At 45.1% G+C, this 27173-nt stretch overlaps 1 protein-coding gene across 1 annotated transcript in view; it reads left to right on the top strand.

The window, feature by feature from the left end:
* Positions 1-27173, top strand: part of lamb4 (laminin, beta 4) — a 320650-nt gene that overhangs the window by 105822 nt on the left and 187655 nt on the right. Inside the window, exons 19-21 of the mRNA XM_034175562.1 lie at positions 2244-2424; positions 8928-9071; positions 10794-11025. Of these exons, the coding sequence (XP_034031453.1) occupies positions 2244-2424; positions 8928-9071; positions 10794-11025 (557 nt within the window). The remainder of the gene's footprint in view (positions 1-2243; positions 2425-8927; positions 9072-10793; positions 11026-27173) is intronic.

Here is a 27173-nt window from a genome sequence, read left to right on the forward strand (position 1 = left end):
AGTAGGGGAAAAAATACAGAGGATCTTCAGACAGCACAAAATCCCAGTTTACTTTAAACCGGTTAACACCTTGAGACAGAAATTAGTTCACCCTAAGGACAGGATCCCTAGTTACAAACAGAGCATTATAGTGTATTCTATCAGATATCAGGAAAACTGTAATGAACACTACATAGGTGAGACTAAGCAACCTTTACACAAAAGGCTATACCAGCACCGCAGAGGGCTCCAGTGGACCTCAGTCTGCAGTTCATCTCCACCTTAAAGACTCTAACCACACGTTTGAGGACAAGGAAGTTAAAATCTTAGCCAGAGAGAAGAAATGGTTTGAGAGAGGGGTCAAGGAGGCATTCTTTGTAAAGCAGTTGAAACCCAGCCTTACCCGGGGAGGGGGACTGAGACACGCTTTGTCCCCTGTTTACAATGGGGTACTCAGGTCAAAGTAGTTTCAGTCTTTTGTTCATGGTAATGAGTTATTCACGTCATCAGGAGAGTTGTCAAGGGAGCCATCAGGAGAGGCTTCCATCCCATCATTAGGAGGGAGAGCTGCCCTGTCATTAGCAGGGTGCTAACTAGAGCACAATAGGTGCTAATTAGAGCTATTGTTTAGTCACTAGCCTATAGCAGTCGGCCTCTCGGTAGGAGGGGTCTGGTTAGGTTAAAAACTCCAGCTTTTGTGGCTTCTGTTTATTCTTCTCTACAAGAGTCAAGACAGAAGTCAGACTACCAGAGCAAGAATTTTAGCTGAGGAAGCTTCTGCGATTTGAAGCGAAACGTCCTTGTGTCAAGCAACCCAGTCCAGTCGAAGATTCAAGCTTCTCTACTATAGAAACCACCTGGACAACTGAGAGCCTTCACAGAAATATCCTAACACTGTATTTCTGAGAGATCAATTTCAATTTAATTCAATGTATTTCATTTTATATAGCGTTAAATCACAACAATCACAAGGTGCTTCACACAAGTAAGGTCAAACCTTACCAACCTCCCGAGCAAGAACACAGGTAACAGTGGGAAGAAAAAACTCCCTCCGAGGAAGAAACCTCAAGCAGACCAGACTCAAAGGGGTGACCCTCAGCTTGGGCCATGATACAGACATAAATTACAAAACAAATATACAGGAAATGTTGCCGGTGCACAGGACAGGAGAGTTTCAGAAACAGACACCACACCCATCTCTGGATGGAGCTGCACCTCAAACAGAGAGAAAAAAACAGAATCAGGTGGAAAAGACAACAAATACTATATAATTTGTCAGCATTAAACACCAAGAAAAACAGAAGAAATACGAAGGTGATCACCGGCCACTAACCCTAAACTTCACTAAAAGACCCAGAATTTAGATAAAGTTGAGGCCGCGGCACACTCCAATTACTAATAAAATTAATTAAAAGAGCAAAATGCATAGTAACATACTATACCAGTATGCTAGCCATACGAAAGGGAAAATAAGTGCATCTTAAGTCTGGACTTGAAAGTCTCCACAGAATCTGATCATTCCACAGAACAGGGACACGATAAGAGAAAGCTCTGTGACCCACAGACTGTGATAAACTGGACTGCAGTAAACCATAAAATAGAACATTGCAGTAGCCCAGATCAAGGAAAATGTTCCTGTTTCCATCCATTGTCTGCCTAAAAAAACTGGCCTGCTTTTTATACAAATTACAGTTAGTCCCTTCGGCTGCTCCTTCATTTTCACTCGGAGTCGCCACCGCAGTTCCCAGATGGAGCTGCACATTGATTTGGCACACGTTTTATGCCTGATGCTGTTTCTGACACAACTCCATATTAAATGGAGAATGGGCAGGGGTGGGGTTTGAACCAGCAGCCTTCTGCACTGGAACCAAGTGCACTAAACTGCTTGGCCACCAAATAACAAAGTCTCATATTTAGTGTGTCCAGTTATTTATGGGCTTTGAAAACTGAGAGACTGCGCACAAAAATGTCTGTGATTGTGAAATAGTAGTGATTGATTTTATTTTATTTATTTATTTATTTTGAATGAAAGTTGACATGACAAGAACATCTGGACTGTTTCATTTAATCTGTTGTGTTTGTGCACAGAGACATAATTACACAAACTGACACTGTCCAAATAATTCTGGACCAGAGTGTGAAAGCCACAGTGCTGAACAGCTTTTCAGAAAACAAACCGTCTGAGGTTCAGATGTTCACATTTATCCAGTGAGTTTGAAGATCTGGTTTTGGTTTGTGATCAGAGGCTTTCCTTCACTCTTCAGATCGGTTTGATTCCCACCATCGAGTCAGTTGAGGACTTCTGCTCCCAGAGTGACCTGGAATCTTTCCGCCGTTTTCGCTGTGTTGGATTGGCTGCCACACTTGATCCAGAGGAATCCCTGCCTGAAGTGTGCCAAGGTCTCATCAAGAGCTTGTCTGCCCGAGTCCATAATGGAGCCGTTCGTAAGTAAAAGCAAACATTAGCAGAAGAGGTCCCATCACGTGGCTCCTCAGTCAGGTTATGGGTGTGCTGAGGGAGGACATGCAGACGGTTGGTGTGCCACAAGAAGATGTAAAGGATAGTGTGAGGTGGAGACATGATCTGCTCTGTCGCCCCCTAGTGGAAGGAACAGAGCTACCGTTTTCTTCCTTAATGTGTCATAAAAGGACCAAATCTGAAATTTGTAAAGATACGATACGATAAGAAACACAGTGATGATGACTGAAATTCTTTTTGCATCCTTGGACTGCTCCACTCAGATTAAACTCACATGAACTATAGATAAGACGATCTACAGCCAAACAGTCAGGACTAATAAACATCACGCATTATATCAGTTTGGATTTCAGTGCCAGTTTCCAGAACTCTGGTTTTGGTTTATGCCAGAGTACTAGAGAGTGTTAGTCGAACCTCAGATTCAGGAGGTGCAATACGGACTCCGTCCTGGTCGTGGACTGGTGGACCAGCTCTTTACCTCTCCAATGATATTAGAGGGGACGTGGGAGTATGACCAACCAGTCTACGTGTGTTATGTGGACTTGGAAAAAGGCGTATGACTAGGTCCTTCAGGGTGTCCTCTGGGAGGTGCTGCAGGAGTTTGGGGTACCAGATTTGCTGCAATGTGCAATCCAGTCTCTATATGACCAAAGTAGGAGCTGTGTCTTCATTCTCCACATTACATCAGAACTGTTTCTGGTGGGTGTTGGACTCCGCCAGAGCTGCTCCTTGTCACCAATCCTGTTTGTGATGTTCATGGAGAGGATTTCAAGCCACATTCAGGGACCAGAGGGTGTCCAGTTTGGTGACCTCAGAGTTGCATCTCTGCTTTTTGCAGATGATGTGGTTCTGTTGGCTTCATCAGATGGTGACCTCTGATGTCACTGAGCAGGTTTCAGGCAGAGTGTGAAGCGACTGGGATGAGAACCAGCACCTCCAAATCTGAGACCATGGTCCTCTGTTGGAAAAGGTGGATTATCCCTTCTGGGTCAGAGGAGACTTACTGCCCCTAGTGGAGGAGTTTAAGTATCTTAGGGTTTTGTTCATGAGTGGAGGTAAATTGGAACATGAGATTGATAGATGGATTGAAGCAGAGTCTGAAATTATACAGATGATGTACCAAACCGTCATGGTGAAGAAGCTGGGCGCCTAAAATGTCAAAAAATTAAATGGTCAAATATGTACAGTTTGTTATCATTTCATTGACTACAAATGTGTCAGAACGCATCCATCTTGAAGACAAGTTCGTTCAGAATCAGCTACTTATCACAAATCAATTGACTATTTTATTAACGTCTCATAAATCTTTTTTCTCATTCGGTCTGTGGTCGGTGCATTTTCCTGTAGAAGCTGAGTGTCCGTTCACTTCAATGGAACTGCCTGGAAATGTTTTTTCATTGCCATGAAACATAGCGGTCATTGGATAAAGCCACGATTTTGTCCCGGCCCCGGACGTCCAGGATCTCTGGGGTGAATGGAGCTGTGGGCGGGCCTGGACACTGGAGATCACTAGATGATCAGTTGAAAGGCTGAATCCCATTTTGACTGACAGCTATAGGAATGAGAATTAGTTTGCACATTTTTGCATATTTGTGCATTTTTAAATTTATGCCAAAGTGTTTTGCGTGTGCTATAAATCAATCTGTTTTAAAGGCGCACAGAGAAACACACTGGATCAGACATTATGTGAGAAGATCTCAGTGAGTGTTACTCTCTGCTTTGTTCTTCAGTAAGTGTTTAAAAGTCATTGCACTTTAATTAGCATCCTAGTTTACAACACAACATCAAAGTATTCGGTGTGCTGGTACACTCTGTGGGAGCTGCTGTTTCCGGTGCACTGCGGTGTGCTGGTACACTCTGTGGGAGCTGCTGTTTCCGGTGCGCTGCGGGGTGCTGGTACACTCTGTGGGAGCTGCTGTTTCCGGTGCGCTGCGGTGTGCTGGTACACTCTGTGGGAGCTGCTGTTTCCGGTGCGCTGCGGTGTGCTGGTACACTCTGTGGAAGCTGCTGTTTCCGGTGCGCTGCGGTGTGCTGGTACACTCTGTGGAAGCTGCCGTTTCCGGTGCGCTGCGGTGTGCTGGTACACTCTGTGGGAGCTGCTGTTTCCGGTGCGCTGCGGGGTGCTGGTACACTCTGTGGAAGCTGTCGTTTCCGGTGCGCTGCGGGGTGCTGGTACACTCTGTGGAAGCTGTTGTTTCCGGTGCGCTGCGGGGTGCTGGTACACTCTGTGGAAGCTGTCGTTTCCGGTGCGCTGCGGTGTGCTGGTACACTCTGTGGAAGCTGTCGTTTCCGGTGCGTTGCGGGGTGCTGGTACACTCTGTGGGAGCTGCTGTTTCCGGTGCACTGCGGTGTGCTGGTACACTCTGTGGGAGCTGCTGTTTCCGGTGCGCTGCGGTGTGCTGGTACACTCTGTGGGAGCTGCTGTTTCCGGTGCGCTGCGGGGTGCTGGTACACTCTGTGGAAGCTGCTGTTTCCGGTGCGCTGCGGGGTGCTGGTACACTCTGTGGGAGCTGCTGTTTCCGGTGCGCTGCGGTGTGCTGGTACACTCTGTGGAAGCTGCTGTTTCCGGTGCGCTGCGGTGTGCTGGTACACTCTGTGGAAGCTGCTGTTTCCGGTGCGCTGCGGTGTGCTGGTACACTCTGTGGGAGCTGCTGTTTCCGGTGCGCTGCGGGGTGCTGGTACACTCTGTGGAAGCTGTCGTTTCCGGTGCGCTGCGGGGTGCTGGTACACTCTGTGGAAGCTGTCGTTTCCGGTGCGCTGCGGGGTGCTGGTACACTCTGTGGAAGCTGTCGTTTCCGGTGCGCTGCGGTGTGCTGGTACACTCTGTGGAAGCTGTCGTTTCCGGTGCGTTGCGGGGTGCTGGTACACTCTGTGGGAGCTGTCGTTTCCGGTGCACTGTGGGGTGCTGGTACACTCTGTGGGAGCTGCTGTTTCCGGTGCACTGCGGTGTGCTGGTACACTCTGTGGGAGCTGCTGTTTCCAGTGCACTGCAGTGTGCTGGTACACTCTGTGGGAGCTGCTGTTTCCAGTGCACTGCAGTGTGCTGGTACACTCTGTGGGAGCTGTCGTTTCCGGTGCGCTGCGGGGTGCTGGTACACTCTGTGGAAGCTGTCGTTTCCGGTGCGCTGCGGGGTGCTGGTACACTCTGTGGAAGCTGTCGTTTCCGGTGCGCTGCGGGGTGCTGGTACACTCTGTGGAAGCTGTCGTTTCCGGTGCGCTGCGGGGTGGTGGTACACTCTGTGGAAGCTGTCGTTTCCGGTGCGCTGCGGGGTGCTGGTACACTCTGTGGAAGCTGTCGTTTCCGGTGCGCTGCGGGGTGGTGGTACACTCTGTGGAAGCTGTCGTTTCCGGTGCGCTGCGGGGTGCTGGTACACTCTGTGGAAGCTGTCGTTTCCGGTGCGCTGCGGGGTGGTGGTACACTCTGTGGAAGCTGTCGTTTCCGGTGCGCTGCGGGGTGCTGGTACACTCTGTGGAAGCTGTCATTTCCGGTGCGCTGCAGGGTGGCGGTACACTCTGTGGAAGCTGTGGTTTCCGGTGCGCTGCGGGGTGGTGGTACACTCTGTGGAAGCTGTGGTTTCCGGTGCGCTGTGGGGTGCTGGTACACTCTGTGGAAGCTATCATTTCCGGTGCGCTTCGGGGTGCTGGTACACTCTGTGGGAGCTGTTGTTTCCGGTGCACTGCGGGGTGCTGGTACACTCTGTGGAAGCTGTCGTTTCCGGTGTGCTTTGGGGTGCTGGTACACTCTGTGGGAGCTGTTGTTTCCGGTGCACTGCGGGGTGCTGGTACACTCTGTGGAAGCTGTCATTTCCGGTGTGCTTCGGGGTGCTGGTACACTCTGTGGGAGCTGTTGTTTCCGGTGCACTGCGGGGTGCTGGTACACTCTGTGGAAGCTGTCATTTCCGGTGCACTGCGGGGTGCTGGTACACTCTGTGGAAGCTGTCATTTCCGGTGTGCTTCGGGGTGCTGGTACACTCTGTGGGAGCTGTTGTTTCCGGTGCACTGCGGGGTGCTGGTACACTCTGTGGAAGCTGTCATTTCCGGTGTGCTGCGGCGTGCTGGTGCACTCTGTGGAAGCTGTTGTTTCTGGTGCGCAGTGGGTTGCTGGTGGCGCTGTTTGACGCTCCAGTGCGGTGTTGATTCACAGCTGATCACTGTGATGGACAGTTCGATATGTACTGTGGGAAGTGAGGGTCCTCCTCCAGATATTCATTATTTATGTTTGTTTTAAATGTAGGATTGTGGCCCAAGCTGTGGAAGGAGGCCCTGCTGCTTTGCTCTGACATTCTGTGGGGAGGTTTCATCCTGTGGCGTCGTTTGGATGTGCCCTGCCCATTGTGCCACCTTGACGTTCAGTGTGAACGACAGGGAAAGTTCTGTCAGTCCCAGACTGACAGCTGCGTGTGCTGCCAACCTGGGTGGCACCAGGGCGCACACCGAATACTTTGATGTTGTGTTGTAAACTAGGATGCTAATTAAAGTGCAATGACTTTTAAACACTTACTGAAGAACAAAGCAGAGAGTAACACTCACTGAGATCTTCTCACATAATGTCTGATCCAGTGTGTTTCTCTGTGCGCCTTTAAAACAGATTGATTTATAGCACACGCAAAACACTTTGGCATAAATTTAAAAATGCACAAATATGCAAAAATGTGCAAACTAATTCTCATTCCTATAGCTGTCAGTCAAAATGGGATTCAGCCTTTCAACTGATCATCTAGTGATCTCCAGTGTCCAGGCCCGCCCACAGCTCCATTCACCCCAGAGATCCTGGACGTCCGGGGCCGGGACAAAATCGTGGCTTTATCCAATGACCGCTATGTTTCATGGCAATGAAAAAACATTTCCAGGCAGTTCCATTGAAGTGAACGGACACTCAGCTTCTACAGGAAAATGCACCGACCACAGACCGAATGAGAAAAAAGATTTATGAGACGTTAATAAAATAGTCAATTGATTTGTGATAAGTAGCTGATTCTGAACGAACTTGTCTTCAAGATGGATGCGTTCTGACACATTTGTAGTCAATGAAATGATAACAAACTGTACATATTTGACCATTTAATTTTTTGACATTTTAGGGGAAGCTGAGCTTCCCTTGCAGTCTGAGAGAAGCTGCCTGTTCAAAACACTCTTGGCGCTATTGAGATGGATCGCACATCTGACAGTGGTCTGTATGCAGTTTTTGCATCATCTGATCGCAGTCTAAATGTGCTGACAGCATTAAAACAGCATCTGAAATGATGGCGGTTGATTGCACTCTGAGATCGATCGGTCACAGCACAGCCTGCTGGCATGTTGTGGGATGTCCACCTCCACTGGACCCCGGCCAGGGAGGGCAACGGACATGTTGGTATGTAATAACATGTATGTGGCACGCATTCTTCCTGTACAGTGGGTGTGGACAGCACACAATCAAACCGACAGTATTGTGTGCTGCTACGCCTTTCCATGGGCATATGCACAGTAATGCATCATAGTGCACGTCAGGCAGGGAACTGAACGGATCTGTAATATACATGTTATTACGTGACCACCATCTAAACTCTGCAGGAGGTGTGATGTGGAACTGTATCCCAGGCCATGACAACATTATTAAACATGAGACTCACCTCCAGCACGGACAGCGCAGAGCGCACAGGAACCAGACCGCAGCCTGTGGTGAAAAGCCTCTCACCCGGCTACTGTGTGCTGCAAATAACCACACAAAAAATAAATCCCATGTGATAATCCCACTGACATCATGGTGTACACACTTGTGTTGTGCTCCTGAAGTGAGCAAAAAAGAAAAAAGAAATTAAAGTTTGTTGGAAAGGCTGCGTCTGATGCATGGTGTGACTGCTTGGTCCACTGCCAGCAAACTTTCAGCAAAGGTGTCCAGTGGCACGCGCACACGCTCAGTGGCTCATGCAGCCCTAATGAACACACACACACACACACACACAGCTGAGTGATAATTTCAGCCCCATGCGTGTGCACCCAAACATGTGCACATGAGGAACACATTGCTCCTCCCAGTCTGGTCCTGTGTTTGCCATCCAGACGTTTGGACATCGGGCAGTCTACAGCACATTTTATGGCCGTCTGACAGCAGTCTGTGTTGTCTACCTGTTGTCTGCATGCACTTTGGATGCCATCGTGCAGGTGTGGACAAGGTCATCTGGATGTGTTCTGACACTGCTGATCATGCCACGATGGTAATATTTGCCGTTTCGACCTGGTTCCTGCACATTCTTGCTGTGTGTGACAGGTCTTTATCACTGCAGCGACACTTCAACTACACAACAACTGAACTCAAAGCAGCTGGACTGCCTGATATCTTCACATTTGGAATAGTTAGATGGTTATATGGTCAACAGATTACGAGGGGACTCCAGACAGCATTCACACCTTTGCGGGGGCTGGGGGGTGTTGAGGGGCATTAAGGAGGTGAAGACGCTGTTAATCTGTGTCCTTGATCTGTTTCCAGCTTGTAGGTGTGATGCTGTGGGTTCTCTGGGGCCGTCCTGCACTAAACTGGGCGGGTTCTGTGACTGTAAACCCAACGTGATCGGGCGTTGCTGTGACACCTGTGCACCGCTGACATTTGGATTTGGACCAAGTGGCTGTAAACGTAAGAACATTCCTACAAAAATCCAACGAGACTGAACTCATGAAGAAAAAGTGCTTTTAAAGGCGTAGTAACAGTGATTTTTCAGCGACATAAAGAGAAGCAGGGCGTTTGTTAGCACCTTATCTTTTTCACATTTTCTCCATCATTTGTAAAATGCTGCTGATTAACAAACACAAAGACAACAATCAACATGTTTATTTACATCAGTGATGTTTGTAAAACAAAGCTGTAAAAATGTTTTCTTTCTGATAATCAGCTGACAAACAAAAACACAACTGTGACGTCATTCAGATGTCGTTTATGTTGACTGTATTTTCCAGATTTTCAGTTGCAGGTTTCTCTAAAAATACTTTTCAGGAGGTTCAAAGCAATTTATATGTAAAATAAATAAGGGTGGAACGATGCACAAAAATCACAGTTCAGGACATATTAAAGTTATTTAGTCTTTGTTTTTATGACCGAATACTCTTTTCAGAGAAAATTTTATCTACATTTTTCCAGAAGACACGAGAGGCTGAAGTCTAGATCTGATCTGTTTCATGAATGAAAATTGTTCTCTGCACCATCATGAAGCTCCAGAACTGGTGACAATATGGAAAAAAGCTGGATGATGCTCAATTTCTCTAGTTACATCCACAGAAGCCTAGAACAACTTTAGAGCTGTCTTGGTGGCTTCCCTCACTCGTCTCCTTCTTGCATAATCACTCCTCCAGATGCATCTACTGTAGACCACCACACTTTTAATGCAGGTGAATACTCGGAACTTGTACTTTTGGATCTGTCTGCAGCTTACAATATAGTTGATCATGGTGTCGACCCCAGATTGGTTTTTATCTTATCTTTCTAACAAGCCTTCCTCTGTTGCTGCAGCCAATTATATGTCCTCTTCTGCCTTTCTGAATCGTGGTGTGCCCCAAGGTTCTGTTCTGGGACCTATTTATTTGCTTAGTATTATTTGCAGAAAGGCAAAAAGCTGTGTGTGCATTCAGTTTTGATCAGGCATAAACTGGGGAGAGTTGATATTTGCCATTTGGTATGTTTATGTATTTGGGGTCAAGGATGAACCAAAATGAAACATTGATAGGGCAAATATTTTAACAGAAGCTACATATATTAGCTAACAACACTGAATCATCTATAGTGAGTGTGTGATTTTATTTAGTAAGTTCAATGTAAGTACATAATTGTAAATATGTTAAAAATACATGGATGACACAAGACAGTGAAAACACTTATTTCCATTGTGGTCCATTTAAAAATCAACGGACAAAATAGAAGTAATAATAATAACAATAATAATAAAAATAATCATGTGTATATGATAACAAGAACCTAAACAATTTATAAATACATCAAGACAGTAAATTAACATTTTAAAAAAATACATAATTAACAGTAAATAAAAGGATTGAGTTCTTCTTCTAAACATTGTTGAGGTCTAAGGTTCGAAAACGTTTTGGACTCACACACCCTTCCAGTTCATTATAGAAACTTTACTTAATTTATTCCCACCCTTGAAAAATGTCTTGGATTAAATGAAACAAAGGACGATGTTGCTTTGATGTCTGTAGGTTATTTTAGTTCTCATAAGCAGATGTTTGTCAATAAAAACTTAATAAACAACCTCTAATTAAAATGAACATGTTTCAAGGAATTTAAAAACCAGCAGTTTTTTGAATCAAGCTTCATCTTTTGTTGTTTTTGTCTGATTTTTATTTCCAGCCTGTGACTGTGACCCTCACGGTTCCCTGTCAGAGCTGTGTGATCAGGTCAAAGGGCAGTGTGCATGCCGGTCACAGGTCGAAGGTCGCCGCTGTAATCGCTGTCAGCCTGGACACTGGGGTTTCCCACAGTGTCGAGTCTGTGAATGCAACAGACAGTCTGAAGAATGTGACCAGCAGACCGGCGAGTGTCAGAATTGCAGAGATCATACAACTGGACCAAACTGTGACAGGTTAGGGAACACGCTTTGTCTTTGTCTGTTCCCACATCAGTGTGGTGAGGTGGTTCTGTCTTCATACCCTCTGGTCCTGATCCTGTTTCCTTCAAGTCTCCCTTTATGCCGTCCTTTCACCTGTCTTTCTCATTCTCTTCCGCTCTATGTACTTCAGCTTCCGACTCGTCTCCCTACATGCCCAAACCACCTCTGGCTACTGGACTGGACCTTGTGGTTCCAGTTATTCTGTCCATCATCTTCTGCTCTTCTTTCACTTGTTCAGTGTTTTTCTTGGAGCTTCGGTTTGTGGTTTTACGGGTACTGATGGCCCTGGTTAAGGGGGCTTTATCAATACTTTACAATGCCAAACCACAAAGCCCCGTCACACATAGCAAGAATGTGTAGGAACCAGCCGACTCAGCAAATACGGCCATAATCCGACGCAGTTACAAGGAAAAGAGGCGTGGTCAGCCGTGTCAGAACGCATCCGGATGACCTCGTCCACACCTGCACAATGGCATCCAAAGCAAATGTAGACAACAGGTAGATGAGACAGACTGCTGTCAGATGGACATAAAAAGTGCTGCAGACTGAATGATGTCCAAACGTCTGGATTGCAAACACAGGACTGGAGTGGGAGGCAGCGCTGTGGTCCTCACACACATGTGCACCCCACACACGGGTGTGGGGTTGAAATTATCACTCAGCTGTGTGTGTGTATGTGTGTGTGGGTGTGTGCGTGTGTGTGTGTGTGTATATGCATAATGCTGCATGAGCCACTAAGCGCGCATGGGGCGCACATGCGCATGTGTGTGCCACTGGACAGCTTTGCTGAAAGTTTGCTGGCAGTGTGCCACACAGTCTTTCCAGGGAACTTTAATTTTTTCTTTGTGTGTGTGTTTTGGCTCAATTCAGCAGCGCAACGCAACTCTGGACACCGCGATGGTTGGATTAACACATGGGATTTATTTTTGCGTGGTCATTTCTGAATGAATGAATGAATTTTTTGAATTAATGAATTTATTTGGCACACAGACTCAACAATAACAAAAAACTGATACACAAGACAATTCCACAGTGACGTGAACAATCAGCAGCATTTCAGCACACAGCAGTCGAGTGAGAGGATTTTAACCACAGGCTGCGGTCCGGCTCCACGTCCACACTGCGCTGTTGGAGGTGAGATTCATGTTTATTAATGGTGTCACAGCCTGGCACAACAGTTCCATGTCATATCTCCTACAGAGTTAGAACGTTATATTACAGCGTGAAATCCGTTCAGCTCCGAGCCTGACACGCGTAATGATGCGTTGCTGCGCACCACAGAGAGGCGCAGCGGCCCGTGTTAAGATGGAGACAATAGTTCACATTCTTTCCGTCGCACGTGGGAAGGAATGGACAAATATCTGTAAGGTCTATTGTGGATATAACAGTCTGTTCAGATTTGCAGCAGTGTGCGCGCAGTGGTGCACAGTGCTTTCAGTTTGATAGCCGCTGTTCACCTTCACTGCACATGATAATAATTCATAAATATTATCATGATGAAGCATGCCACATACATTTCAACAGTTCATTTGTGATCCTGGGGGACATTATTATGCGTGGCACGGGCAGGCTTTGCCATGCCAGATCCATCTTGAGGTTCCCTCATATGCGCTCAAATAATTTCGGATCTGGTTTTGCTGCCATCGGAATATGTAAATTGCAGTCAGATGGTCCTCAGACTGCACATGGATCGCTGTCAGATAGGTGTCCCATGTTGATGGCGCCCGGAGGGTTTTGAACATGTGCATCACACACACAAATGTGTTGCAGGCATCCATTTCAAAATGAGCAAATATTTGCACAAAAACAATAAACTTTATCAGTTTGAACATTAAATATCTTGTCTTTGTGGTGTTTTCAATTGAATATAGGTTGAAGAGGATTTTTACAAATCATTGTATTCTGTTTTTATTTACATTTTACACAACGTCCCAACTTCATTGAAATTGGGGTTGTAACACTTTTGGCTTTGACTGTAAATTTTTTAACCGCAGGATTGTCAACAACTCTCATAAAAAGATCTATAAATAAATTAAGGGAGGTATCTACATAATCGATAGCACATTCTTCTTCTTCTTCCAGTTGCTCCCGTTAGGGGTTGCCACAGCAGATCAGTCGTTTCCATCTCACCCTGTCCTCTGTATCTTCCTCTGTCGCACCAACCACCTGCATGTCCTCAGCACATCCATAAACCTCCTCTTTGTCCTCCCTCTTCTCTTCCTGCCTGGTGGCTCCATCCTCAGCATCCTTCAATCAATCAATCAATCAGTTTTTTATATAGCGCCAAATCACAACAAACAGTTGCCCCAAGGCGCTTTATATTGTAAGGCAAGGCCATACAATAATTATGTAAAACCCCAACGGTCAAACGACCCCCTGTGAGCAAGCACTTGGCGACAGTGGGAAGGAAAAACTCCCTTTTAACAGGAAGAAACCTCCAGCAGAACCAGGCTCAGGGAGGGGCAGTCTTCTGCTGGGACTGGTTGGGGCTGAGGGAGAGAACCAGGAAAAAGACATGCTGTGGAGGGGAGCAGAGATCGATCACTAATGATTAAATGCAGAATGGTGCATACAGAGCAAAAAGAGAAAGAAACAGTGCATCATGGGAACCCCCCAGCAGTCTAAGTCTATAGCAGCATAACTAAGGGATGGTTCAGGGTCACCTGATCCAGCCCTAACTATAAGCTTTAGCAAAAAGGAAAGTTTTAAGCCTAATCTTAAAAGTAGAGAGGGTGTCTGTCTCCCTGATCTGAATTGGGAGCTGGTTCCACAGGAGAGGAGCCTGAAAGCTGAAGGCTCTGCCTCCCATTCTACTCTTACAAACCCTAGGAACTACAAGTAAGCCTGCAGTCTGAGAGCGAAGCGCTCTATTGGGGTGATATGGTACTACGAGGTCCCTAAGATAAGATGGGACCTGATTATTCAAAACCTTATAAGTAAGAAGAAGAATTTTAAATTCTATTCTAGAATTAACAGGAAGCCAATGAAGAGAGGCCAATATGGGTGAGATATGCTCTCTCCTTCTAGTCCCCGTTAGTACTCTAGCTGCAGCATTTTGAATTAACTGAAGGCTTTTTAGGGAACTTTTAGGACAACCTGATAATAATGAATTACAATAGTCCAGCCTAGAGGAAATAAATGCATGAATTAGTTTTTCAGCATCACTCTGAGACAAGACCTTTCTGATTTTAGAGATATTGCGTAAATGCAAAAAAGCAGTCCTACATATTTGTTTAATATGCGCACTGAATGACATATCCTGATCAAAAATGACTCCAAGATTTCTCACAGTATTACTAGAGGTCAGGGTAATGCCATCCAGAGTAAGGATCTGGTTAGACACCATGTTTCTAAGATTTGTGGGGCCAAGTACAATAACTTCAGTTTTATCTGAGTTTAAAAGCAGGAAATTAGAGGTCATCCATGTCTTTATGTCTGTAAGACAATCCTGCAGTTTAGCTAATTGGTGTGTGTCCTCTGGCTTCATGGATAGATAAAGCTGGGTATCATCTGCGTAACAATGAAAATTTAAGCAATGCTTTCTAATAATACTGCCTAAGGGCAGCATGTATAAAGTGAATAAAATTGGTCCTAGCACAGAACCTTGTGGAACTCCATAATTAACCTTAGTCTGTGAAGAAGATTCCCCATTTACATGAACAAATTGTAAACTATTAGATAAATATGATTCAAACCACCGCAGCGCAGTGCCTTTAATACCTATGGCATGCTCTAATCTCTGTAATAAAATTTTATGGTCAACAGTATCAAAAGCAGCACTGAGGTCTAACAGAACAAGCACAGAGATGAGTCCACTGTCTGAGGCCATAAGAAGATCATTTGTAACCTTCACTAATGCTGTTTCTGTACTATGATGAATTCTAAAACCTGACTGAAACTCTTCAAATAGACCATTCCTCTGCAGATGATCAGTTAGCTGTTTTACAACTACCCTTTCAAGAATTTTTGAGAGAAAAGGAAGGTTGGAGATTGGCCTATAATTAGCTAAGATAGCTGGGTCAAGTGATGGCTTTTTAAGTAATGGTTTAATTACTGCCACCTTAAAAGCCTGTGGTACATAGCCAACTAACAAAGATAGATTGATCATATTTAAGATCGAAGCATTAAATAATGGTAGGGCTTCCTTGAGCAGCCTGGTAGGAATGGGGTCTAATAGACATGTTGATGGTTTGGATGAAGTAACTAATGAAAATAACTCAGACAGAACAATCTGAGAGAAAGAGTCTAACCAAATACCGGCATCACTGAAAGCAGCAGTCCTTCTCTCTATATACCCTGGGTCCCTCCTCTGCACATGTCCAAACCATCTCAATCTCACCTCTCTGACTTTGTCTCCAAACCGTCCCACCTGAGCTGCCCCTCAGATGTGTTCATTTCTAATCCTGTCCATCCTCATCACTCCCAAAGAGAATCTCAACACCTCCAGCTCCGCCTCCTGTCTTTTTGTTAGTGTCACCGTCTCTAAGTTGTCCAACAAAGCTGGTCTCACTACTGTCTTGTCCTTCAGTCTTGCTGATATTCTTCAGTCACAAATCCCTCCTGCCACCTTTCTCCACCCACTCCACCCTGCCTGCACTCTCTTCTTCACCTCTCTACCACACTTTCCATTACTTTGAACAGTTGACCCCAAATATTTAAACCAGGGGTGGACAACTTGTTCCAGAAAAGGTCAAGAGAGTGTAGGTTTTCTTTCCAGCCACTGACTCCATCAGGTGATTTCATTCATTAATATCACTTTGAGCAGATGGAATCAGTTAATCAAACCAGCTGCCAAAGACTCCTGAATATACTCATTCATAGCATGACGTTCAGGAGCTGAAAGAGAAAAGAGCTCCTCCCCATGGCAGAGATGCCCCGGGGAGGAGCTCGATAGCACAATCATATTCGCGCTGTGGAGGTAACGATTTAGCTTTGGCCTTACTGAAGACAACTGCGAGGTCGTGGTAAAATTCAGGGACTCCCATGAGACCTGGATTGGAACCCTGCAGAGTGCAGATGGATTTATGCAGGCACACATTATTACATGCTGGGCTCCAAGAAACAATCTCACATTTAACCCAATCGAAGTTGGGCCCATGACGTTATAACCAGGGGTGCCCCAGTATGATCGGGTGAGTCATATTATCCATTACATGAAAACTGGTGGATTCTGAGTGTATGTGGGAGATTATCATTTTAACCGACTAAGTGCGTTGTGTAATTTGGCCCAAAACATGACCATCCATGGCACGTACCACCAGTGGTGGGCACAGATTGTTGAGAAAGTGAATGCACGGACCCACGTTAGTGGGCGTGAATGAGCGGTCAATAGGAGTTCCAATAAATAACAATTTATTATGCAAAAGTGCAAACAGGTTACGAATATGCTGAGTCCAATTAATAACAAAATGGTGACACGTGGGCAGGCCCGAGGGTGGGAGACGCCTATCCAGAGAAGAGCCGGAACCCACGAAGTTCCCCCCGCCAGCCGGAGGCCTGCAACACACCAGAGCCACCAAGTCCCGGTACCCCAGGTGGCCACTGCTCAAAGCTGTCGGACCGGTACTGCTGGCAGCAGCAAAAAACAGATTAGGTGGGTGTGTGTACACCCAGCAAACAGTCAGCAAAACTCAGTAATCCTCCTGAAGGAATAAATCCAAATACTCCCAGAGTGCAGAGGAAAACTTGAGAACATGCAGTGTCAATTGTTATACTTAGCAAGTAAGAAGTGAGGAGTGGAGACACCAACTCCTCCAAACTTCCCACAAACCCGGCTACAAGCTGCAAGTATATAAATCACAACTGCAAAGACTTCAGTAGCAATGAATGTGCGTGCGGCACAAAACGGCTGAGTAGGTTTACCTGTGTGGTAAGCTGATAACTCGGGAGAGTTATGGTGTCCTTCCCAGGCTTTTATGGGTGATGATGATGATGATGATGACAAGCAGCTGACAGTGCACCTGGTGGTGCCCAAGGAGCAGTGTTGCCACAGTTACTTTGAAAAAGTAATCCAATTACTGATTACTGATTACTCCTTGAAAAAGTAACTTAGTTACTTTACTGATTACTCAATTGTAAAAGTAACTAAGTTAGATTACTAGTTACTTTTTAGTTACTTTTCCCAGCTGCCGACAACAACCCACGTCAACATGACAATGATACCTGTTTTGCCAAAACTTACTTTATAGTCACCCTTTCTTGACTTCAATGAAAATAAATACTTGTTTTATAAAAAGTAAAATAAAGACCTCTTTCTTGACCTCATATTTAACTGTTGACAGCACTGTAACAGTAAAACTTGCAATTTCGAACCTACATTGTTTATAAATGTAACTATTAAATTCATTCTAGCATTTTTCTAACATTTAAATTCTCTCTAAATATTTTACTTGTCGAAATTAATAGTATTTTAAGTAGTATTAGTAGTTAGTATTAGTAGTAAAAAAAGGCTTCAAAACTGGACCTTTAATCTAGGGGTGTTGTGGGGGGGCACATCCCTCCCCCACGCCCCCATTCCATCTGGATTCGCCCCTGCTTTGGCGTTTGAGCACAAAGAATGGATAACATTTATTTATGCAGAAAACAGGACCAGATTTACAGGTAAGAAAGTTTTATTGTGTTTTCACATCATGTGGTCCTCAGAAAGAGAGTTTAGGTGCATTTGAGTGGAAAACAGTGTTAGTTGTTGACGCGTCGCGGAGGATCAGCTGTTTTAACATGCAGATACGGAGCGGCTCAGCTCAGAATTCTAAATAAAGGAGAAAAAAAGTATAAAAATGTCTTTGTAAAGCTCAGTGCAGGTGTGCTGATCACCGTGCTTTAAGAGGTGACGACGAGTCGAGCAGCTGCAAAAAAACGTGGATGAAAAGCTCACAGCTCACTTAAAGTGGGCAGTTCAGTCGAACCCCGACCCCCTGCCCACAGACCAAGTTTAATGCTGCTATGGACCCACAATGAAAAATAATAGTAACGCACAGTGACATGGAGAAGTAACTTTAATCTGATTACTGATTTGGAAAGATTAACACGTTAGATTACTCGTTACTAAAAAAAGTGGTCAGATTAGAGTAACGCGTTACCGGCATCACTGCCAAGGAGGCCAACAGGCCCGTGCGACCTCTAAGGGCCAAAAGGTGCCAGCATGGCAGGGCGCCATCTGGTGGTGGGCCAGCAGTACCTCCTCTTCAGTGGCCCACATAACAGGACCCCCCCCCCCCCCCCAACGGGTGCCTCCTGGCGCCCGACCCGGCTTGTCTGGGTGCTCTCTGTAGAAATCCGCCAGGAGGGCGGGATCCGAAATGAAGCTCCTCTTCACCCAGGAGCGTTCCTCGGGGCCATACCCCTCCCAGTCTACCAGATATTGCCAACCCCGGCCCCTCCAACGAACATCAAGGAGTTTTTTGATGGTCCAAGCTGGTTCTCCATCGATGATCCGGGCAGGAGGTGGCGCCGGTCCAGGGGTACAGAGGTCTGACGTGTGGTGTGGTTTGATCTGGGACACATGAAAAACAGGGTGACTCTTTAGCGATGCCGGGAGTAGCAGTTTTACTGCAGCAGGGCTGATCACCTTGACTATTTTAAATGGTCCAATGTAATGGTCAGTTAGCTTTGGTGAATCCGTCTGTAGAGGTATGTGCTTAGTAGACAGCCAAACCTCCTGCCCGGGCTGATAAGCTGGGTCCGGGGCTCGTCGGCGGTCCGCATGGTCCTTAGCCCGCGTCCGGGCCTTTAGGCCTTAAGGCTTGTTCCAGGTCCTGGTTAGCCCGCTCTGCTTAACCATTTGTTTGTGGGTGGTACCCGGACGACAGGCTCACTGTGGCCCCCAGCTCCTTACAGAAACTCCTCCAGACCTGCGAGGAGAACTGAGGACCACGGTCTGATACTATGTCCGTCGGGATACCATGCAGACGCATGACGTGGTAGACCAGGTGAAGGGGACTTTGGTGGAGGTCAGGGCTGTGTTTATTATTGCATTTTAACCTGTGAAGTGCTTTGTGACTTATGTCTGTGAAAGGCACTATATAAATAAATTTACTTACTAATATTGAGTGCACGTTTTACAACATCATAAAACGTGCGCACATCATCAAACATTCTCTCCACATGCAAAACATTTTGCGATGACACTTCCAGGGCTCTGTAAAAATGCCTGTTTTTACAAATAAAAATGGAATATTTTACAAAAGCACATTTATCTTTAAACCAACACACGACACATTAACGTGTTGGTTTACATAATTAATGACTGAACCAATCAGTGTTTAGCAGAGGCACTTTTACCCAGAATGCTTTGCAGTCTGTGTTTGTTACAAAACCTAAGAATTAGTGCATTATTCAACATTAAAATATATATGTTATATTTTAACTTTGTACAAATGACAGAATTGACATTAATGGAGTTATTCTATCAGTATTTTCACAAAACCATAAGTTAGTATGACTTTATTTTTCAACACCTCCGCCTAACCGGAGCATTATGATTAGTAGAGAGCTGATTTTGTGGGTGCTCTCAGGATTCTTCTGTGCAGCTTCCTACAGGGGGCAGCATGGTCAAACATGGAAATACTGGCTCATTCTTTGGGTCTTTTGTCGCTTTTGATGCCTTCAAAAGCGATCGTGTTAAAAGTCAATTTCAGCTTCTTAGTAATTGTAAATGTACCAGGAACAATACTGGAATTTATCGGTTATCGATTATCTGTAACTTCCGATACATTTTTGGGTGGTTTATCTTTATCAAAGATAACTTTTCAGTTATCTGATAATCTGTTATCGAAGTTAATTTTTTGGTTATCTGTGCCCACCACTGGGTAGAACTACACATCTGCTATGAAACTTTTAACATACAGGTGCTCAACTGATTTTAAATTTTAAAAATGTTTGCACTGTTGAGCTTTGTTTACTACGTTATCGTTCTAAAAGTTATCGGACAAAAAGTTATCGGAAGATAATTAGTCCGATAATGGTTTTTAAAGTTATCTGAAAAGATAATCCGATAATGAAAACATTATCTTCGATAATTATCTGTTATCGGATTATTGGAACTGTGCCCACCACTGCGTACCACCAGAGAGCATGAAAGCTTATACATCTTAAGGTGACCTGGCGCAATCAGGACAAAATCAAATTGGCATCAGAACCAGAATCAACAAAAGCCGATATGGCTATAGTGGAGTGGTCAGATATTAAATTGGCTGGGATAATATTTTGAGTCAAAACAGAGGAGATGGAATTAAGACTAACCTGCACTTCTGATCTTGGCCGCATGGTGGCACCCTGACTTGACAATTGGATATCAGGTGACCTGATTGTCCACAGTAATAGCAGAGTCCGGCCTCATGGCGGCGCTGCCACTCCACTGGTGACAGGTGTGTGCATCCCAACTGCATGGGTTCCTCTGAGCTGTGTGGAGGAGGGTCAGGCCGAGCGTGAGTAGAGGAGGACAGATGGCTTTGAGGGGTGTCGGTTCGCTAGTCCGGACAGTGACTTCCACGCCGATGTCGGTCCTGCAGGCGATGATCCATGCAGATGGCCAGCACTAATTGGCCCATTTCTAACCCTACTCCTACCCCGACCCTAACCTGAAACATAACCTAATCTTACTCTTTCCCCCCACCCTAGCCATAACCACCCCTGACCCCCACTTCACTTTTAATTTCGTGCAGCCATCACGGAATGAATTAGAATGAATTCGTGCTGTGACAAAAATTAGGCGCTTTTTGTCACAATATCACAAACCAATAGATTAATGTATATTTCGTGCTGCTGAATCACGACTTGCCGTGAGACCAGGTTGTGCTATCAGACCATCCAAATCTTCTGGCAAGTCACCAGCTATGAGTTGGTCCTGAATGTCGGCAGACAGACCCTGGAAGAAGACGGCAAGAAGAACCGCCAGGTTTCACTCACTTTTAGCTGCAAGAATGCGGAAGTCTATGGCGTAATCAGTGTCCCAGCGGCTGCCCTGCTTCAGCTTCATGAGCAAGCGCACTGCCTCATGCCCTGGAGCCGTGTGCTGGAAAACTTGTTCAAGAGTGGTGGTGAACGCTGGGAGAGAAGCACAGGTGGGTGACTGGCAACCCCACTCAGCGGTGGCCCAGACTGCCGTTCAACCGGACAGGTAAGTGATCATATAAGCAATTTTTGCTCTCTCCGTCGGAAACATTACTGACATCAGCTCGAAGTGGAGCTCACACTGCGTAATGAATGATCTGACATCTCGGGTTTCGCCTGAGAAGCATTCAGGTTGTGACAGCTGATTGCACACCACTGGCGCTGATACGGAAGCTGGTGAAGCGGCTGTTGGCACCAATGGAGGTGGGCTGGAAACACCGGTGGCCACATCTGACGAAGCTTGAGGGCTGAGTCACGTCAGTAACTGACTCATCTGTGCATTGATTGATGACATAAATGTGTCCTGGCGTTTAGCGAGTTTGCAAGCTCCTGACTGTGGTGACATACCGCCAGCTGAAAGCGATCTGAGCCTGCTGCGTCCATTGTTTGCCAGATTGATCTGACAGGCTGTTTGGTTTGGAGACAAATGCAAGGCTCACATAGGCAGCCCTGGTGGTTGAAAGACTTTAGTGATGAGGACAGCAAAGGTTGGTACATGGGAAGGCAGTCCAAAAAACACAGCAGCAGTACAAAAAACATCAGGCTTAGACAAGGTCGGAATAAACAGACTGGAGGTCGAGAACACGATGAGGCAGGCTTGACAAGGGAATACAATACCGAGAGCTGGAAAGAAGGCACAGGACGCATCAAACTGGGGAAGGAACAGAGCAAAATGAGCAGTATATATACATCCCAATGATTAGCAGCAAAGTGACAGCAGGTGCGCGTGGAAGGGCCTAAAACAAGGGCAAAGCGAGACACGCCCACCACCAAGAGAGACAGAGAAACCAACGCAGGAAAAGATCTAACAGAGAAATAGACAAACAGGAGAGCAACCAAACAGATAAAAGCAAAGCAGAGCAACCTCACACCCTGACAATTTCCATCCTTTTTGCAAATCAACTACCATCTGTCCTTTCACATTCCTGTCCTTGATACCATATCTACCCATTACTTCCTCATCACCTCTGTTCCATTCACCAACAAAGTCCACTCCTATCACCACTCTTTCATGCTTGGGTTCACTTTCTACCACCTCATCTAACTCACGCCAGAAATGTCTTCATCTTGCAACCTACCTGTGGGGCATATGCACTGATGATATTCATCATCACCCCTTCAATTTCCAACTTCACACTCATCACCCTGTCAGACACTCACTTAACCTCCAATACATTCTTAACATACTCTTCCTTTAAAATGACCCCAACACCATTTCTCTTCCGATCTTCACCATGGTACAACAACTTGAACCCACCGTGATGCGCCTGCTCTTACTTCCCTTCCACTTGGTCTCTTGGACACACTGTTGGGGAAAGTGTAAGACACGGACCCACACCAGGGGGCGTAAATGAACGGACAATGGAGATGCCAATAAATACAATTTAATACTGCAAATGTGCACTACAGGTCAAAAATACTGCTTTAGTCTGTCAATCAAAGTTCCACAAAAAGGTGACGTGTGGGCAGGCCCGAGGGTAGGAGACACCTATCCAGAGAAGAGCCGGGACCCACAAGGTTCCACCGCCAACGGAGACCTGCAATACACTGGAGCCGCCAAGTCCCGAGTCCCCAGGTGGCCACTGCTTCCAGCTATCAGATCCGGTACTGCTGGCAGGGAAAACAAACAGGTTACGGTGGGTGTGTGTACATCCAGCAAAAGAGTACAGTTCCTTCCTGAGGGAAAAACCTCCACCTCCAAACACAGGAATTCAGAGTACGTGCAGTGCCTTATGTAACACTTATCAGGTCAGAGGCGATGTAGTCTTTTAAATCAATCAATCAATTTTATTTATATAGCGCCAAATCACAACAAACAGTTGCCCCAAGGCGCTTTATATTGTAAGGCAAGGCCAAAAATAATTACGTAAAAACCCCAACGGTCAAAACGACCCCCTGTGAGCAAGCACTTGGCGACAGTGGGAAGGAAAAACTCCCTTTTAACAGGAAGAAACCTCCAGCAGAACCAGGCTCAGGGAGGGGCAGTCTTCTGCTGGGAGTGGTTGGGGCTGAGGGAGAGAACCAGGAAAAAGACATGCTGTGGAAGAGAGCAGAGATCAATCACTAATGATTAAATCAATCAATCAATCAATCAATTTTTTTATATAGCGCCAAATCACAACAAACAGTTACCCCAAGGCGCTTTATATTGTAAGGCAAGGCCATACAATAATTATGAAAAACCCCAACGGTCAAAACGACCCCCTGTGAGCAAGCACTTGGCTACAGTGGGAAGGAAAAACTCCCTTTTAACAGGAAGAAACCTCCAGCAGAACCAGGCTCAGGGAGGGGCAGTCTTCTGCTGGGACTGGTTGGGGCTGAGGGAGAGAACCAGGAAAAAGACATGCTGTGGAGGGGAGCAGAGATCGATCACTAATGATTAAATGCAGAGTGGTGCATACAGAGCAAAAAGAGAAAGAAACAGTGCATCATGGGAACCCCCCAGCAGTCTACGTCTATAGCAGCATAACTAAGGGATGGTTCAGGGTCACCTGATCCAGCCCTAACTATAAGCTTTAGCAAAAAGGAAAGTTTTAAGCCTAATCTTAAAAGTAGAGAGGGTGTCTGTCTCCCTGATCTGAATTGGGAGCTGGTTCCACAGGAGAGGAGCCTGAAAGCTGAAGGCTCTGCCTCCCATTCTACTCTTACAAACCCTAGGAACTACAAGTAAGCCTGCAGTCTGAGAGCGAAGCGCTCTATTGGGGTGATATGGTACTACGAGGTCCCTAAGATAAGATGGGACCTGATTATTCAAAACCTTAGCATCTGTGTGGATGTTAAAATCGCCCACTATAATTATCTTATCTGAGCTAAGCACTAAGTCAGACAAAAGGTCCGAAAATTCACAGAGAAACTCACAGTAACGACCAGGTGGACGATAGATAATAACAAATAAAACTGGTTTTTGGGACTTCCAATTTGGATGGACAAGACTAAGAGACAAGCTTTCAAATGAATTAAAGCTCTGTCTGGGTTCATTTAAACTAACATATTCATCCTGCTGTAACCAGGTTTCTGTTAGGCAGAATAAATCAATATGTTGATTAATTATTATATCATTTACTAACAGGGACTTAGAAGAGAGAGACCTAATGTTTAATAGACCACATTTAACTGTTTTAGTCTGTGGTGCAGTTGAAGGTGCTATATTATTTTTTCTTTTTGAATTTTTATGCTTAAATAGATTTTTGCTGGTTATTGGTGGTCTGGGAGCAGGCACCATCTCTACGGGGATGGGGTAATGAGGGGATGGCAGGGGGAGAGAAGATGCAGAGAAGTATGTAAGTAAATAATGTAAATAATGGTTAAAATTATGAAAGAAGTCGGTGGCATGTGACAAAGTCATAGAAATGCAATGATGTCGATTGATGATGCTTTGCAAGATTGTATTGTAAAAAAGGGGCAGAATATATAAGACTTGTTCTTCCAAACTGCTCCTTTTCATTCAATGGTTTGTAATGTTTTGTTAATTTTGTTTTTGCTTTTCTGTTTTTTCTTTTAAATGAATGAAATAAATCCTCAAAAAAAAAAAATATGTAGCTCTCTCCCATTGCCAGTCATACTACCAACATTCAAAGTCCCCACTCTCATTTCCTCTCTTCTAGTTTTCCTCTTCTCCCACTGTTTGTAGACACATTCTCCTCCTCTTCTTCGTCTTCGCCCAGCAGTTGCCTAGTTTCCACCGGCACCCTGTTGGTAACAGCACCAGTGGTGGATGTTGTTAACCTGGGCCTTGACCGATCCAGTATGGAAATTCAATTCTTAGTCTGCATAGTTGGGTTGGCTTGTTTTATGCCAGATGCCCTTCCTGACGCAACCCTCCACCTTTATTTTGGGGCCGGCACTCAGAATGTACTGGCTGCACACCCTATGTGGCTGAGTTACATCATCGTTAGCACATACTCCATCCCAATTAGTATTACCCAGCTCTTTAAGAAAATTATCCTCACTGAATGACTTACATGTTCTTTTCACCGTAATTTTATGACAGAATCTAGGTAGCTTTGTTCTCCTGGAGACAGCCACAAAGCTAGGGTCACTGAAGCCAACTGGTACAGAAACAGGTGTAGATCACATATCAAGAATATTAGTGTAAATTTTATCGATACATTTTGATAATAGAAATCCTCATTGGCTGATAAATTAATTGAGATTAACCACAGATATCAGTCATAGATTTAAGCTTATTCTTAAGAGGACAGTCATCAGATAGCCAATCAATGTTTAGATCACCCAGCCAGTACAGCTCTCTGTTTTCTTAAGTCACTTTGTCCAACATATGACATAATCCATTTAAATACTTTATCTTGGTACTAGGATAGAGTATAGGTAAACATGATACAAAAGAGTTCAATCTTTGTCTCATCAGACCAGAGAATTTTGTTTCTCCTGGTCTAAGAGTCCTTCAGATGCCTTTTGTCAAACTCCAAGTGGGCTGCCATGTGCCTTTTATTAAGGAGTGCCTTCCGTGTGGCCACTCAAGACTTGGTGGATTGCTGCAGAGATGGTTGTCCTTCTGGAAGGTTCTCCTCTCTCCACAGAGGAATACTGGAGCTCTGACAGAGTGATCATCGGGTTCTTGGTCACCTGCCTAGCGAAGGTCCTTCTCCCCCCATCTCTCAGTTTAGATGGGCGGCCAGCTCTAGGAAGAGTACTGGTGGATCTGAACTTCTTCCATTTATGGATGATGGAGGCCACTGTGCTCATTGGGATCTTCAAAGCAGCTTAAATGTTTCTGTGCCCTTCCCCAGATTTGTGCCTCCAGACAATCCTGTCTCGGAGGTCTACAGACAGTTCCTTGTGAATAGTTATATGATTTTTTTTATAAATTTGCAAAAAAAAATTAGGCCGCAGTGCATGCCCCTCTAAAGCTGTTTCGTGCAACACACGGGGGAATAAAGCCCCCCCCGGCTTTATTCTTCACTGGAAATTCAATAAATATTGTTCACAAATATCAGTCTTTTATTGAGAGTCTTTTGTGTTTTTCATTTATCTGCTGGTTTCACAGCCTCTCAGTGAAAGACAGAAACAGCCTGAACAACATTGTTAAAATTTGTTCAAAGATTATCGGAGTGAAACAAAGAGACTTACACTGTTTTTGTAATCAACAGATCCTCCGCAAGGCTGAAATCATCTTGTTCATGTCAGGTCACGTCAGGTCATGCATCCCCGGTGTGTAGAACCAACCGGTTTTTAAAGTCGTTTATACCTTCGGCAATTCAACTTTTAAATGCTCCATAGGTCTGTCATGTTTTTATTTATTTATTTATTCTTGCTATTCATTTTAACTTCTTAAGTCTGTTTTATTTGTTTTTTATTAGTTTTATTGTTGTTATATATTGTTATTTTATTTTATTTTTTCTTAAACGGACTGCTCAAATGAAATTGCCCCTTGTGGGATTAATAAAGTTGTTGATTGATTGATTGATTGAACTGGCCTTCATTTTGGGGATGCAGTGGCTTGGTGATGCTGGACAGCCTTCACCCTACTGGGGAAGGTGCCGCCATCTTGTCTGTAAGCATAGCTAGAGCTCTACAGGGAGGGTAACATTAGGACTTTATAGCAGGCCACGGAGCAGATGATTAGAGACCCTGCAAGGTTTTGCTGTGGTGATAGTTCAGGTTATGTGGCAGGAAGGGAAATTCAACAAGTTGAGACTGTGACCTGCTTCCGTAGACGTGTCTCTACAGAATCATAGAGAGATATGCTTTGCAAACTTAATACCCATTACTACATTGGATGATGTTGAAATTGAAGATGGCCTGTTGGCTGTTCCAGCAATATCAAAGATGTCTGCTATCTACAACCCGTGTGGAATGTCTCAAACATAAACCTACTTCCAGGCATCTTATATATACTACTCTGGAACCACCCCTAAATCCAAACAGTCCAACTGTCTATATATTACTTTGTCACTGTGTATTGGCCTCCTGGTCCATATTCTGAATTCTTAGATGAATTTGGTGAGTTCATCTCTAACTTGTCAACTAGTGCAGATAACATTCTGATC

This window comes from Thalassophryne amazonica, chromosome 8, assembly GCF_902500255.1.
Source record: "Thalassophryne amazonica chromosome 8, fThaAma1.1, whole genome shotgun sequence".
Lineage (NCBI taxonomy): Eukaryota > Metazoa > Chordata > Actinopteri > Batrachoidiformes > Batrachoididae > Thalassophryne > Thalassophryne amazonica.